Genomic DNA, 17522 nt, shown 5'->3' on the forward strand with positions numbered 1-17522 from the left:
CAGCCGTAATATGTACATGACAGCAGTTGATGACTCATAATGCTACACAATGAAACTATCAACTGACAAAACATGTTTTTTGTGTATTTTCTACCTGCCTTTGTATTATCTTTATTACTTGGGATGTGTTTGTATCTTGGAAAACAATACAATAAAAAGAATACACATTTTAGGTAGAATTTAGCTGACTTCTTCTGCCATAGAAGTCGAGACACACACCCACACCTGCAGCACAGGAGGTGGGAAACAAACAGTTTGCATCCTGTGCTGCAGGTGTGTGTGATTTTGGGCTGTTCCTTACACCTCCACTGTGATTTCCTAAACTAACAACGGCTTTTTGTTGTGAGTAGGCTACAGCAGCGTCTCACAACCCATTCTTGTATTTCATATACTGAACAAAAACAAACGCCACATGTACAGTGTTCGGTTTCATGAGCTGAAAGAAAAAATCTCAGAAATGTTCCATATACACAAAAAGTTTATTTCTCTCAGATTTTGTGGACAAATGTGTTTTCATCCCTGTTAGTGACTATTTCTCCTTTGCCAAGATTATCCATCCACCTCACAGGTGTGGCATATCAAGAAGCTGATTAAAAACATGATTATTACACAGGTGCACCTTGTGCTGGGGACAATAAAAGGCAAGTTCTGTCAAACAACACAATGCCACAAATGTCTCAAGTTTTGATGGAGTGTACAATTAGCATGCTGACTGCAGGAATGTCCACCAGAGCTTTTTTTCCAGAGAAAGGAATGGTAATTTCTCTGCCATAAGCTGCCTGCAATGTCGTTTAAGAGAATTTGGCAGTATGTCCAACCGACCAGACAACCACAGACCACGTGTAACCACACCAGCCCAGGACCTTCACATCCGACATCTTCATCTGCGGGATGTCTGAAGGTGTGTGTGGTGGGTGCTGAGGAGTATGTCTGTCTGTAATTAAGCCCTTTTGTGGGGAAAAACTCATTCTGATTGGTTTGAGCTTGGCTCCCCAGTGGGTTGGCCTGGCTGCCAAGTGGGTGGGCCTATATGCCCTTCCAGGACCACCCATGGCTGTGCCCTTACCCAGTCATGTGAAATCCATAGATTAGGGCCTAATGAATGTATTTCAATTGACTGAATATCTTATATGAACTGTAACTCAGTAAAATATTTGAAATTGTTGCATGTTGCAAATATATTTTTGTTCAGTATATATTTTGTATTAAACAGTACTAGATTGGTGATATGAGAGGACACTACTTTTGCATAGTAGTAAGATGTGTATTTCATTTAAGAAAAGGGAGTAAAGGTACAGTAGGTGGTTTCCTTTCTGTCTCCACCAACTGTTGTGTTCAGCTCCAGTATTTTCCTTTGCAGTGACACAGATAGTGCCTTTTCACCACATGTGTCAACAGCATGCACCCTGGCACACTACAGGCACATGTTCAGTTCCTTAGTGGTGAGTGATAGCGAACCAACATCATTGTCATTGGGCAAGACACAGAACAAATACTTTATACCACATTTCCTGTGTGATATGGCTGATTACACACTTGAATGTAGCAGCACTGACAGTGCACATCACATGTGCATAAAGGTAAGTCACCAACAATATATTTAATTAATCAGTTTAGATTTTACAGATCAATGTTCTTCCATGGAGATGTTAGCTTAAGTGTTATTTTTAATTCTTGGTCACAGCTGTATTTCTATAGTTGTTAAATCACTGACACTAGCTAGTTTTCCATCCGATTGGCGACAGATTTTCATGCGAATTCATGCGCATAAAAATCATATTTTTGCTTATTTAAAAATAAAAACGTTTTTTTTCTTCTTTTTTCCAAAAAACCATATTGACTTTTGCAAATAAAAACGCCGTGCGTCATGACGTGGTGCACATAAAAATGCCACTTGCGGTTAAATTCCCATGTACCGAATAAAAAATACAAGTTAAATGGCTTTCCATCACATTTTTAACTCTACTGGTGGGTTTCTCACACAATTGTTTGCCTTATATAGTGAGTGTGCCCACTCTGGTATAGGCACATGCGCTACAAAAACCTTTAAAACTGGAAACACATATCACCCTCACTAGCTTTAAGCACCAGCTGTCAGAGCAGCTCATAGACCACTGCACCTGTACATAGCCCATCTAAAAACAACTACCTCTTCCTCTACTATATTTATTTATTTTGATCCTTTGCACCCCAGTATTTCTACTTTGCACACTCATCTACTGTCAAATCTACCATTCCAGTGTTTTAATTGCTATATTGTATTTACTTCGCCACCATGGCCTATTTATTGCCTTTACCTCCCTTACCTCACCTCATTTGCTCACATTGTATATAGACTTATTTTTCTACAGTATTATTGACTGTATGTTTGTTTTACTCCATGTGTAACTCTGTGTTATATGTGTCGAACTGATTTGCTTTATCTTGGCCAGGTCGCAGTTGTAAATGAGAACATATTCTCAACATGCCTACCTGGTTAAATAAAGGTTATACAAATCAAAATAAAATATCCAACAGCGAGCAGGGCGCAGATAGCGCTGTTGTCTAGAGCGCATGTATAGCCTACATGGTAAGATTATTATGGACAAAAAAAAAATCAAGATTATTTTTATTTGTCAAACGGCAGAAAGGATCATGTTCAATGCACTTTAAAAAAATGCTGGATTATGGTGATATTGTCTATATGCAGGCCTCAGCATGTACCTTAAAAACTTGACACAGTGTATCATGTTGTTTTAAGATTTATTACAAACGCTAGATCATTCACGTCATCACGCACTGATTTATATCCGCCAAGAAGTCCGGCTGGTGGGAAAATGCGCGCATTTTCTTTATGCGGGTTTGAGAATACTAGTATGAAAATCTGTTGCCAATTGGATGGAAACCTAGCTATTGAAATCAGAGTGGAAAATCAGATTGAGGTTTCATCTCAATGACCGCATACATTGCCTGGGAGATTTTTTAAAATAACAATTCACGAGCTTCACAATGCTGCTTCACAGCTCTACACCTATTTCAAGCTATCTAAATAAAACAACGTTTTTTTTTTACATATGCACAGGGTGCAGCGTAAGTGGTGCAAATTCTTATCAGCAAGCTTCCTCGACAGTAAAAAAAGTGCTAAAAAGTAAAATACTACAGTACCAGTCAACTACTCGTTCAAGTTTTATTTCAATTGTATTTTTTTGTGCTATTTTCTACATTGTAGAATAATAGTGAAGACATCAAAAATATGAAATAGCACATATGGAATCATTTAGTAACCAAAAAGTGTTAAACAAATAAAAATAGATTTTATATTTTAGAAAAGTAGCCACCCTTTGCCTTGATGACAGATTTGCACACTGTTGGCATTCTCTCTCTAAACACGCATACACGTGTTTAGCAGATGTTTTTGCAGGTGTAGCGAAACACTGCACCCTGTGCATGTCACAACAATTTTTAAATTTTTTTAAAATTTAGATACTTGAACTCTGAAGCATTTATTTGGGCTGCAATCTGAGGTGCAGTTAACTCCAATAAACATATCCCCTTCCTTTCCTGTGGCGGTCCTCATGAGAGCCAGTTTCATCATAGCACTTGATGGTTTTTGCGACTGCACTTTAAAAAACTTTCAAAGTTCTTGAAATGTTCTGCATTGGCTGACCATGTCTTAAAGTAATGATGGACTTTTGTTTCTCTTTGCTTATTTGAGCTGTTCTTGCCATAATATGGACTTGGTCTTTTACCAAACAGATCTATCTTCTGAATACCATCCCTACCACAACTGATTGGCTCAAATGCATTAAGAAGGAAAGTAATTCCACAAATTAACATTTAACAAGGCACACCTGTTAATTTAAATGCATTCCAGGTGACTACTTCATGAAGCTGGTTGAGAGAATGCCAAGAGTGTGCAAAGCGTAGCTATTTTGAAGAATCGCAAATATAAAATATATTTTGATTTGTTTCTCACTTTTCTGGTTACTACATGATTACATATCTGTTATTTCATATTTATGATGTCTTCACTATTATTGTACAATGTAGAAAATAGTAAAAATAAAGAAAAACCCTTGAATGAGTAGGTGTGTCCAAACCTTTGACCGGTACTGTAGATCTGGTCTCTCCAACCCTGTTACTGGAGAGCTACCGTCCTGTTGGTTTTCTCTCCCACCAGGTTTCTGTAGAGCTACAGTCCTGTAGGTTTTTAGACCAACCCTGTTACTGGAGGTAACAGGAGGTAACCTACCGTCCTGTAGGTTTTCACTCCAACCCTGTTCCTGAAGAGCTACCGTCCTGTAGGTTTTCACTCCAACCCTAATCTAGCACACCTGAATATAATAATTAGCTAGTTGATAAACTAAATAAGTTTAGTTACAAATGGGGTTGGAGTGTAAACCCTTCGAGGGTTGGAGAGCCCCTGTACTTGATCAGGGTTTCCCAAACTTGTTCCTGGCCCCCTGGGTGCATATTTGTTTTTTGCCTAGCAATACACGGCTGATTCAAATAACCAATTAATCATCAAGCTTTGATTATTTGAATCAGCTGTGTAGTGCTAAAACTACACGGCCCCCTGGACCGAGTTTTGGAAACTCTGTACTAGAGAAATAGGTCAATAGCATGTAGAATACATGTAGAATACAAATAAAATGTCAATAGGAAAAAGTAACTAACTTCACCTCAAGCTGTTTTGACAGTACATTTCCTGTTCCAATTTGTATTTCCACATACACAGATGTGAAATAGGCATGATGGAAAGACCCATGTGTGCATTACAATAACTTCACCCCTTAAAGGAACATCAGGGGCTTTCTCCAGTTGTAGTCACAGTGTGAATAGTGGAACTAGTATAGTGTGAGGGGAAAACATTGTTCGTCTTTCACATGGATGAATTGGCATCACACTGTTTCTGCATTCAACAACACTACTCTCTTGTTGCCTAACCAATATCTTTCACTTCCTCTAACATAGTGTGGTTTTGGTGTATTCAAATGAAATATATAACACTCTCCTTTCTTCCCTTATCATTCCCAGTGATGCTTGTACACCAACCTAAGTGACAGGAGTGGTCACCCTGGTCAACTCCCCCTGTTGATGTGGTCAAGTTACTGTTGTGGTCAGTCACGATGAACATCTCAGTAGAGGTGGCCAGAGGGGTCAACAATGCCACCCTGGAGATGCTGGTCAGTCCTGTGATGACCGTGGCTGTGCCTGTTATTTACCTGTCTGTGTTCGTGTGCAGTACCCCCTGCAACCTGCTGTCTCTGGTAGCGCTGCTGAACGTCCATTACAAACGCCACACTCCCACGTCTGTGTTTGCCATCAACCTGTCGCTGGCAGACCTGCTCTACAGCGCCTTCCTGCCCCTACAGGTGAGTCACTGCCACTACAGGTAACACACAGCGCAGTCATGCTGTAAGTGCCAAGTACAGGGTTGTCTCTGACACTCTGGCACCGGTTACAACTAATCTGCACTGTTATTGCTGTCACATGTCACAAAGTTTCCAAATAAACTTTTCCGTTCTAGTTGGACATAGCTAATATTTGATGACCACTAAGCCCTAATCTCTAATCACTAATCTCTCTCTCTCTCTCTCTCTCTCTCTCTCTCTCTCTCTCTCTCTCTCTCTCTCTCTCTCTCTCTCTCTCTCTCTCTCTCTCTCTCTCTCTCTCTCTCTCAGGTGTTGTACCACCTGTGGGGTAATGACTGGCCGTGGGGCGCTGCCCTCTGTGGCCTCACCACCACAGCCCTCAACTGCAACATGCATTGCTCCGTCCTCACCACCTGTGCCATTGCGCTCGAGCGCTACTGCGGTGTCGTACGCCCGCTACGCACCAAACACTGGCGCACCGCCCGGAGAGCCACCATCACCTGCGTCCTCATCTGGGCATTTGTTCTGATTACTCAGACACCCTTGATCCTCCGTGACCTCACCCTCCGGGTCGTCGAGCTAAACATCACGACCTGCTTCGACGTGCTTCCACGTAAACTGTTCATTCACCAATCAGTAGCCTATCTCTACTTCCTAGTTGTTCTGCTGATGTTCTACGTGTTACCTTTAGTCGTCCTGGTCAGCTGTTACGTTGCCGTGGCCAGAGGCCTGCACAGGTCGTTGCCGACGGCAGCTGAAGGCAGTGATGGTAAGATGGAAGTGTTGTCAAGGCGACGGGCTCAGACCACAGTCGCCTTGGCAACCCTGTGCTTTGTGGTGTGTTACCTACCAACCATCACCCTTCATGGCCTGCACGTAGTCTTCCACACCCAGGGCAAGAGCCTGTACAGATACTATAAACTAGCGCTGAGCATCAACAGCCTCAACTGCTGCTTTGACCCGTTTGTGTACTACTTTGCGTCGAGGGAGTTTCGTCTGGCTCTGAGGAGGCTGCTGGGGCGGTGTGTCCCACTGGGAGAGGGGGAGGAGCTTGGGACCTCTGAGCTGGTGTCCATGACTGGGGAGCCTAGGGAATCTAAGGACCACTACTTGGCCGTAGTTGATCACTAGATAGTCATGCTGGAATGGACTCAGTATGCAGATGCCATAGCAAAAGACCCAAACTCTATTTTGTTATTTTATGGACAGACCCTGTGTGGTCTTCATTATAAAGCAGTTTATGCAATTGTTGTCGATGCTAATTTTTATAGTTATTCTGCCTTCATTCCGTTGACATTTATTATTGAATAAATCTTAGACATGCATCATCTTGGTATCAAGTGAGTTTATTACTTAGGCATTGATAAGTGCACAAAAAGGCAGACTAATCACACTACTGTAATATACTGACGTAATCAACACAAGAAATGCCCGTTTCAAAAGCCTGAATGCCAGTTAATGTTAAATGAATACGGACAGTAGAAATACACTACATTACAATGAAATAAATACAAGGAAATACATTCAGTGAAGGCCACTTTGAAAAGGATGGGCCAGTGGGGTCTGTTTTGTCTCTGAGAAATATTATTACATACTATACTTTATACAATTCTCCAATGGTTGAAACATCTTGTTTTTCATAACCTTCATCAGTGGCACAACAACAACAACAACAACATGTTCAGCCTTCAATCATTTGAAGCTTCTTAAATCATCGCTGCATTCGTCAGGTGTATAACTTGCGCTGCTACATTTAGAAGGTACAAGGTGCTACGTTTTTACACCCCGGATCACAATAATGTAACACACCTCCGAAGTAAAGCACATACACTAAAGCTTGGGTTTATGAATAGTGATGATGGCTCAAAACAGCACATCTTTCTTCTGCACTCTGAGAAGCATTCTCATTCTCTCGGAACATCTCTCTTCACTCTGAGAAGCATTCTCATTCTCTCAGAACATCTCTCTTCACTCTGAGAAGCATTCTCATTCTCTCAGAACATCTCTCTTCACTCTGAGAAGCATTCTCATTCTCTCAGAACATCTCTCTTCACTCTGAGAAGCATTCTCATTCTCTCGGAACATCTCTCTTCACTCTGAGAAGCATTCTCATTCTCTCGGAACATCTCTCTTCACTCTGAGAAGCATTCTCATTCTCTCAAAACATCTCTCTTCACTCTGAGAAGCATTCTCATTCTCTCAAACATCTCTCTTCACTCTGAGAAGCATTCTCATTCCTCGAACATCTCTCTTCACTCTGAGAAGCATTCTCATTCTCTCAGAACATCTCTCTTCACTCTGAGAAGCATTCTCATTCTCTCAGAACTCTCTTCACTCTGAGAAGCATTCTCATTCTCTCAGAACATCTGAACATCTCTCTTCACTCTGAGAAGCATTCTCATTCTCTCAGAACATCTCTCTTCACTCTGAGAAGCATTCTCATTCTCTCAGAACATCTCTCTTCACTCTGAGAAGCATTCTCATTCTCTCAGAACATCTCTCTTCACTCTGAGAAGCATTCTCATTCTCTCAGAACATCTCTCTTCACTCTGAGAAGCATTCTCATTCTCTCAGAACATTTTTTACTCTGAGAAGCATTCTCATTCTCTCGGAACATTTTTCGCCGCAGTTGCTGAGAAAGGATAGGACGATGTATGCATACATACATAAAAATACACGATCACACATACTAGATCATATGCTTGAGTATGTACATACTAAATAAAGCTATTCATGTACATGATTTATCCTCATACACACTGAAGTACTGGTGTGTGTGATGTCACACCACGAGGAAGACTAAATATGGGCAAAATATGAATGTTGTTTCAAATTTAGCAGCAGGACGACTGATATCGCTGGTCACATCATTTTCAGGAGGAGATTGTGTGCTTCACCAAATTTATCAGTCCATCACAGCAATATAGTTTGTGTTCATTTGAAATAACACCTCACTTTTTACAAAAAAAACAAAAAACATTTGAGTGCTTTCATTTATTTGAGTGTTTTATGTTATCTTACTACGTTCTCATTGCAGTGGCTTCTAACCAATCGAATTATATTACGTGTATCGTTCCCAATTGTGCTCCAATGCATCACGAACAGGCAAATGAAAGTGTTCTGTGCTTTTTAGACTGAACAATGAAAGCTTAAACTGACCACCTCCCAATACTCCATCTGTATGTAAGGACAGCGATGTGTTGTGTAAAGATCTGCTCGTGGAACAGGAATCATTGAACATCAACAGTAACTATTTGAAGAAGAATACCTTAAAGTAACACATGACTGGATTAGTATCCCTCAGACTTAATGTCCCTAAGAAGAGACATCCTTTCCATTGTCTTCACACTACAAGTCAAATACACACACTTTCCTCTTTTCATACACAACATTTTACTTTATACCTTTCATGCATTCTCAAAGAAATATGGTATTTCCCCCTTAATAGAGGTGTAAAGATGACCTCTAAAAGGGACAGCTGTGAATCAGTGTCTAGTTTATAAACAGAGCGATAGACAGATGGCTGGGTACAGCCAGTCTTAAACACTGTGAGCAGAGCAGGCAATGGTGTTAATATCGATTTCCTGTAAAGGCAGGCAATCACGGTTGGTAAGTGTCAGTGTTCTGTACAGGAGGACTGTATCACTGTCCGTCTCTGCTGCCAGATCTCATCGGCTCAGCCCAATACAGCCCTCTATCCTCTCTAATTACCCTTCATTATCTCTCTATACAGTATCTCTAACTCCTCATCGCAGGCCGTGTAAAGAACACATCTTCTTTGACGCAGATGCCAGGAATGAGACGATCTGAAGCCATACTACTGCTGTGTCCACTAGCATCTATCTAACTATTCCTTTTAGAAGGACTGGAGCATACACATCCTTCAAACCACAGAAAACGCTTTAACATCGCCATACGTTGTCTCAGCCGTCCGTCAACATACGACCCCTATAGGAAAACAATCAACAATAAACTCAATCCCTTCTTGACAGATTCAACATTTCTGTAACCATCACAGCCAATTCAGGAAAAAGCACTGACCATGCAACCGGACATGACACATGCCCATGAACTACTGAATACCAATAATGTCAATACACTTCCAGAATTGACTGGTATTGAAATAAGTCCCATCCCAGTCCATCTCTGGTGAGCAGTGCCTTAGCTCCGTTTGACCAGAGGCCTCTCTTCTCTGACATGGTGCCTGGCGCTTCTCTTCTCAGCCCTCCCCTTCTCCCTCACCTTCCTCAGCCTGCGTGGGGGCGGTGTCCCCCTCGACTCACTGTCCTCCTGTGCACTCGACGTGTCCATTCCGTCCCTCTCCTCAGGGATATTGGGAATGGCCCCGCTGCTCCCGTCCAGAATGTTCCTCAGGTAGGGGTCTTCAGGGGTGCAGGTGGCAGTGGTGCCGCTCTCACTGCTGCTCAGGTCCTGCTCCTCGCTGTAGCGCCCTCTGCTGTGGTGGGGGAACGAGCCTCGGATGGAAGGCCTCTCTCGCTCCGCCTCCCTCACACTCTGCTGGGGCTCATTCATGTCCACGCCAGAGTCCAGACTGGTGTCGTTGCTGCTGGGGGCCGTGGGTGGCGTCCCTGGAGCTCTATGATGGAGTGGCGGACCGAGGCGGCTGGTTTCCCATCCAGGGAGACGAACCAGGCCCTGGGGTGAGGCGACGAGGCCTTGCCTCGGGTCAGCTCCAGGAGTGTACGCTCTGATATCCCCTGGAGTTCACTGGGGCCCCCCATCCCACTGCTGAAGGCCCTCATTCCAGCCGCCTCGTTCAGAGTACCGGGGACGGAAACGGAGGACTCCGGGAGGCTGCTGTAACGGCCCCACGCCCCAGGATTAGAGGCTGGGCCTTGGGGAGTGGTCTCCAGGGCCTGGGGCTGGTCCTGGCCGCCCTGCTGGGGGTTGGCTCCCTGGGCATGGTGGGGGTTCTTAGGGAGGGTCTGGGTGTAGCTGTCATGACCACCCTGCTCAGAGTGGGAGTGGGTGTCATAGGCTCCTCCGTTACGGGGGAAGGTGGCCGACTTGCAGCCTGATCCTTGCTGCTCCCCACCCTGGCAGCTGAAGCGCTCCGCGGCCTGGAGGATGGCCACAGGCTGGTTGTAAAGGTGGAGCAGCTGAGCACCTCCACCCAGGTGGGCTCTGTTCTGCTCCTCGCTGGACCTTTCCCTCAGCCTGGCCACCTCCTCACTGTTGATGTAGTGGTGTGATGCCTGGGGTCCCTTGGCGCCGCTCCCCACATTTTCATACAGGAGGGCGGAGCCACGCCCGGGGTCTTCCACATAGATGTTGTAGTTGGCTTTGTTGTGCCTGGGGGTGGAGCGGTCACACTGGACGCTGCGCGAGGCCAGGCCGTGGGCTCTGTCTCCGGGGTGGAAGGACATCATGGCATGGCCCTCCTCCATGTGGGTGGAGGTGGTCTGGTCCTTCTTCAGAGCGGACCGCTTCGAGAACCGTGCTCTCCTCCTCGGCCCACGAGAGGAACCTGAACCTCTGCAGATGACAGTCAACACAGCAGGTTGATTGAGAAGCAGAGAAGGTAGTCAATACACAGTGGGTCTTTTGGGGGATCTTTGTTATGTGTACGTTTAACTTCATATAATCAGCATTTGTGTCAATAATTTGTAGAACAATCCTGGCCATTCAAATGTTTTAAATTGTATAACTTACTGTAAACATTTTGTACAACCCCCTTCGCCCCACACACCCCCATCTGTGATATTTCCAGCTGCAGTTGACACACAATCAGTAACGTTAGTTAATTAGGTTGGTCTCTTACCCACATTGACACAGCAGCACAGCCAGAAACCCCAAGACTATAACCAGAGTCCCACCCAGTATTCCTACGAGCAGGTAGGTGTGGTAGGAGAGGAATTCCATTGAGCTGGCATGGCCCATATAACCTAGACAGGTACAGACAGAGATGAGTTGATTATATTAGGTTGATGGTGGTCAATATGTTCTCCAGGATAGTAAGACATGTTTGAAGACAATACTGAGAGTGAGACTCCATCATTTAGTTCATTTGTAACATTCAATTCACGAAAACTTCATTTTGGACCGTTATAATCGTTATACCGTTGGAGGAGGGTAGGGGTGCAGCGATCCAGTAACCCAGGTGAGAAGCAATGTAGGTCCAGACCAGATGATCTCCAACCATCTTCACTATCCCCAGACCTTGGTTCTCCCAAGCACCTGGAAGACAAAACATTGTGAGGAAAATGAATGAAGTAAAACTTGGAAGACACAGGCAGATACTTCCAGTTCCACAAAGTAAGTGAACACAGGAAGTATTTTGTAAACAAAGCCTTTGAACAAGTTACTAAGGTAGTTCCAGTCCTAATAGCTATATTCATAAAGAACAGGAAGGCCTGGACACTGTTTATGCTCCCAATTCTCACCTCTTTATTGACAACGTTTCGATCCAAACCGGATCTTCATCTTAGTTTTGACCAGACGAAGAGCCAGTTTGGATCGAAACATTGTCAATAAAGAGATGAATTGGGAGCATAAACAGTGTGCTGGCTTTCCTGTTCTTTACAAGTATTCTTTATTAACCCAGCGCCTGCTGTATGTTTTTAAGGACGTGCGTATGACCACAATCTTCTCTAGTAGCTATATGCCCCACCTGTCTTGGTGTTGAAGTCCCAGGCAGGGAGGGTGTCCGAGGGCCTCAGGTTGGTGGTGTGTGCCAGGGGCAGGGAGATCTGGATGGGGCCTTTCACCTGGACCTCCTGACCACCAGAGTACAGCAGAGTGCTGACCGCTGCCATCGCCCGCAACTCAACACTCCTGAACACTGAACACACATACAACAGTGGAGGCTGCTGAGGGGAGGACGGCTCATAATAATGGCTGGAAGGGAGCAAATGGAATGGCATCAACCACCTGGGAACCATGGAAACCATGGAAACCATGTGTTTGATGTATTTGATACCATTCCACTAATTCCGCTCCAGCCATTACCACGAGCCCGTCCTCCCCAATTAAGATGCCACCAACCTCCTGTGACATACAAACACACGGGAGAGAATTACAACATGTCCAACGTTTTAAAATATGCAGGCTCTAAAAACACTACATCGTTAAAGAGGAATAGTTTTCAGCAAATGAACAGGGCTACTTCAGCTCAGAATCTTGAAGTATTCCTCAATCTTGGAAGTGTTCAATGCTTACTTTCATGTATCAATACCACCTCACATTACCATTAGTTGGTGCACTGCACTTCATGTATTCGATTTGCTGAGCCCACCTGACTTGTTGTGAATGATGCCTGGGGTGCAGTTGACACAGTCCTTGCCTAGGTGGCGCTGTGGCACGGTCAGGTAGGCCATCACTGTGGAGGTGTTACTGCCGTCAGAGAGCATCAGGTGACTCTTGGGGAACTGAACGCTGGGCTGGTAGGAGATGTCTGTGGAAATAAGAACAAAGCTCTACCAAAGCACTTCTGCCACAGTAGACTAAAATTGTACAAAGAGTAAGATGTTGCATCACATTTAGGGTTATGTTGAAGTGACAGTTTCCAGATGTGTGCACATACCAGGTAACTTCCCAGTGATGAGCACGGAGTCGTCAAACAGCCAGATGTTGCCTTGGTTTTGAGGGAGCAGCGATAAGGTCACTGAGGAGAATACTGTATACACATGAGATCAGGTCAGGTGACATTCCAGTCAGGAAATCACTAGACACTATTGAGATGTACTTTCAAAAGGGTCTCTTTGTAGTGTCATGTTCCTGTACTTCTACAAAGACACCAGTAGATGGAAACATTGAAAAGGGCTTTTTATGGTCCTGCGTGTAAGACTAGAGAGAAGGGAAGTGGCTTTTGATGACGCTGAGCATAGCTTGTACCACCAGTCACCTCTCTCTCAGTTCTTTCTTTGCCCCTCTCTCTTTATCTTGCTCTGTTCTCTCTCTCTTTATCTTGCTCTGTTCTCTCTCTCTTTATCTTTCTCTGTTCTCTCTCTTTCTTTCTCTCCTTTGCTCTGCCTTATTCGAGAGAGAGAGAGAGAGAGAGAGAGAGAGAGAGAGAGAGAGAGAGAGAGAGAGAGAGAGAGAGAGAGAGAGAGAGAGAGAGAGAGAGAGAGAGAGAGGAGAGCAGCCCTAAGAGCAGCAGTCTCCTCTTACTAAATACAGCATGTCTAAATGGTGGTCAGAGTCCCCTTAACATCTTATTCAATACAGCTGCAATTAGCTGACACTAGATATGACATGGTATTATGGTGTTACATTTCAGTACAAAACGCTTGCCTCAGACTCGCTGGCTACACGTTCTATACATAGTGAGTGCATCCTGCTTCTGAGAGTAAGAAATCAATACAATTAATGCAGTGTACGGCATTAAATTGTGCTTTGCTCCAATGCAAAAACAAAAACAAACACTGATGCTAATGTGCTATGTGACACAGTAGGCGAACATCTTATTTTGCTCATTGTATCAAATCAATGCTTTAAAGGAAAGGAAACAAACAGCTATATAATTTAGTAGTTTGGGTGAACTATCCCAGTTTAAACTCTAGAATTTAGCCACACCCGACACCCATAGGTCAGCTGGTTGGGTGCTTCTCAGGGGCTCCTCCAGGTGGGGCCAGACTGTCACAGTGCTACTCACTAGGTCTCTTGGTGGTCCTCCAGGGCAACGGGGTGAGGACGTATCCCTCCATGCTAGCTACAATGGTGAGGCTGAGTCCCAGGCTGTAGGGGACCCTGAGCAGCACCTCTCCCTTCTCCCCAGTCAGGGCCTGGCTACTCAGGGTGTGGTTGACAAACACCCCCACCTGGGCCCCGCCCAGGCGCCGCCGGGTCACCTGATCCTTCACCAGGACCCTTAGGGCAAAGGGCGGCTCTGGGGAGAACAGGAAACAGGAAGTGAAACACAGGAAGTGAGGCAGTTTGTGTATTGCAATGACAAAGTAATATTAAACCTTTGTTTGTATGGCTGATTTTCTACACTAGAATTGCAGAACACTAATGTATGTTCATAGAATGTACCAGTGCAGAACACTAATGTATGTTCATAGAATGTACCAGTGCAGAACACTAATGTATGTTCATAGAATGTACCAGTGCAGAACACTAATGTATGTTCATAGAATGTACCAGTGCAGAACACTAATGTATGTTCATAGAATGTACCAGTGCAGAACACTAATGTATGTTCATAGAATGTACCAGTGCAGAACACTAATGTATGTTCATAGAATGTACCAGTGCAGAACACAACCTTTGTGGTGGAACAAATCATTTACAAAGCCACATACAAAGAGACAAGACTACACTAAAAGACAAAGGAGGTGTATTTAAAGGCGTTTTCTAAGGTTTATCTGAAGGTGTATGCCGGTGTGTGGCTTTGTGAATGCAGGGATCCCATTTAAACAGTCTCTCCTCAGATTCAGTGGCAGCTCTATGAATTATCTCAGGAACCTTAACTGCACATGAAAATGTGATGAGAGCTGAATCTGTGAGAGGTAATGAAAAATAGATCAAAGTGCTGTAGCATCTTTGAGTGGCCTTGTGCGTTGCCAGACGACATTCCCTTCCCTACAACACATGCACGAACACACACACACACACACACGCACGCACGCACGCACGCACACACGCACGAACACACACACACACACAACAAACACACACTTCATATGCACAGCACACACCCCTGCCCCACCAACACACACACCGTTGCTATTGGCCAGATCCTATTTAGTATACAAGGCTGCCCCGACAAATCAGCAACAATGATCAAATGTAGCCTGTTTATAGACTACAATCTGATTACTAATCTAATCTGATCATAGCTACTCATGATAATAACTCTAACTAATATGATGAGGCTTAGTCAATGAAATAAAGGACTTCTGAAGCAAGGCAATGGTGAAAAAGATATGGTGTGAGAGTGCTGTACTAAAGGATTAAAACCCTGATCATTACAGGCACAGTTTCACACTGGCCATACTGATAATCCCCTAATCTCGAAAACCTTCAAATGAAATCATAACACTAAATCCGATTAGTTGCCAGGGGAATCTGTCGAGGGGACAGACTTAGATTGCAGTGAAAGTCATACATCTTAGTAAGATACTTTATATTGAATGCGTAGGATACTCTACAATACGCGAAGACAAAGTTGGTAAAACCGGTGTGCATAGGTTTACTGATAACCGTTCAATCATTGTGTACATTGTTTTAAAACATCATTGTATTTCTGCGAGGCTTTCGTATGCATTATTGTTGTAGCCTATGTTGAGTGAGATAAATACACAAATATCATATAGGTTAATACCATCATCCTATATCGTCCTATATGATATTATAAATGAGAAATTATTATCAGTTCCGTTATCATGCCCAATGTTTTATTCTCTCCACACTGAACATTTCCTCCCCACCATTTTAACATGCTGGACAGGCCCTCAAACCCGCAGCCCAACCCAAATATACCGCAAACATCTCCTGTACCTGGTGTTAGGGCAGACGGAGTCTGAACCTGAGAAAGGGCCGTCTGGCCGGGGATGGATCCGTCTGGGACAGTGGCGATGGCATTGTCCTCGGCGGCCAGCAGCGTGATTAGGCCGCCGAGGACACCACCCTCCGGCGCCGCCCTCACGACACCATCCCCGCAGGAGATCAAAACCAGCGAGAAAAGCAGGTACAAGCGGTCCGCAGGCATGGCGAGAGGGAGCCGCGAACCAAAGACATAACTGCGCGAAATGAGACAGAGAAGGAGGAATGGAGGCCTAGTCTCGCCGCTTTCTTTGTCATGGAAACCTCATGGTGGAACGGAGGCAGGTAGTCTAAGTATGCACAGAAAGCAGGCAGGCTAGGCTGGTGGTGTTGACGCGCTGGTGCTGATGCTGTGTTTTCGGGGCGTACAACAACAGAGACGGGAGATGGTGCTGTTACATCATAGATAAAACTCTACAATGCCCTCTGTCGGAAATATATTTTTGTACATAAACAAAAATATAGTAGCCTACACATGTTATACATTGATGCCAATTAAAGCCACACTCTGTCAGATGTGCACAATGTAATTGTGCCCAACGAGCGGAACAATTTAAATAGAGCAAATACATCCCATGACATTTTCACAAGCAAATAGCAGAATATGTATATGTAATGTCGCTATTGCTCATGGAATGACATTCCATGACTGCAACATTACTTTAAAACAATATTATTTGAAGATATAGCCTAACCTACATTGTATACAAAGTTATTTTATGAGGAAAAACAGATCCCTAAACAATAGAGTAGGGGCTCCCGCCCTGGTTCAATTCCAGGCTGTATCACTACCGGCCGTGATTGGGAGTCCCATAGAGCTGCGCACAATTGGCCTAGTGTTGTCAGGGTTTGGCCGGTGTAGGCCATCATTGTAAATAAGCATTTGTTCTTAACTGACTTGCCTAGTTAAATAAAAATAACAAAAATAGCCTAGGTCTTTCAATTTCACCCTCTCCTCATATAAGGAAACCAGTTAAGACTAAAGGAGTCTATTCTAATATTCTGTGTTTTGCTTTGTTTTTGTTGTCATTTAGCAGACCATCTTATCCAGAACGAATTACAGGAGCAATTAGGTTTAAGTGCCTTGCTCAAGGGCACATCAATAGATTTCTCCCCTAGTCGGCTCAGGGGTTCGAATCAGCGACTTTTCAGTTATTGTCCCAGCACTCTGAACTGCTAGGCCACCTTCCATCTTAAGGAGACTAGAGGGAAGACTGGATGAACATCCACAAAATCCCAGTCTCTTCTCCTTTTAGAATCTCTCCCAGTGTGCTGCCTTCCTTCTCTGATTGAGGGATTGTGTCCCAAATGGCGCCCTGTTCCCTATATAGTGCACTACTTTTGACCAGGGCACATAGGGTCCCATATGTAGTGCACTATATAGGGAATAGGGTGCCAACAGTGTGCCATTTGCGACAGAAACAGGCAGTGTCATGTCCGTCCACAACAGTAGCCTAATCAGTGAAGAGGATGGCAGTTAAACAACTATTATGGGTTAATGAATAGCTTCTCCAAATGGCTCAGTGACTCATGTTTTTGATGTCCCTCTCTCCCAGTTGCAAATGGCTTTGAATGGGACATATTAAATTCAATACATTTCTTGCAGATATGGAAGATAGGGGGGATATTTGTATTTTCTAAACAATGCATAGCATAGCATAG

The 17522-nt window shown here is 44.1% G+C and overlaps 2 protein-coding genes across 2 annotated transcripts; one reads left to right on the plus strand and one right to left on the minus strand.

Moving 5' to 3' along the window:
• The first annotated feature begins 1441 nt into the window (after positions 1-1441).
• LOC124008677 (P2Y purinoceptor 8-like) lies at positions 1442-6679 on the plus strand. The gene is made up of 3 exons (XM_046320171.1): positions 1442-1580; positions 5017-5354; positions 5664-6679. The coding sequence occupies exons 2-3, from the start codon at positions 5109-5111 to the stop codon at positions 6483-6485; spliced, it is 1068 nt and encodes a 355-aa protein (XP_046176127.1). The 5' UTR covers positions 1442-1580; positions 5017-5108; the 3' UTR covers positions 6486-6679.
• A 1052-nt stretch (positions 6680-7731) lies between these two features.
• On the minus strand, positions 7732-16183 carry LOC124008412 (protein FAM171B-like). The gene is given in 9 exon segments (XM_046319678.1): positions 7732-9920; positions 9923-10850; positions 11137-11260; positions 11436-11552; positions 11986-12156; positions 12610-12768; positions 12898-12990; positions 13969-14202; positions 15816-16183. Coding segments are annotated over 9 exon segments (2442 nt in total). The 5' UTR covers positions 16027-16183; the 3' UTR covers positions 7732-9515.
• Between the last annotated feature and the right edge of the window lie 1339 nt (positions 16184-17522).

The sequence above is a fragment of the Oncorhynchus gorbuscha genome, linkage group LG21, assembly GCF_021184085.1.
Source record: "Oncorhynchus gorbuscha isolate QuinsamMale2020 ecotype Even-year linkage group LG21, OgorEven_v1.0, whole genome shotgun sequence".
In the NCBI taxonomy this organism is placed as follows: Eukaryota; Metazoa; Chordata; class Actinopteri; order Salmoniformes; family Salmonidae; genus Oncorhynchus; species Oncorhynchus gorbuscha.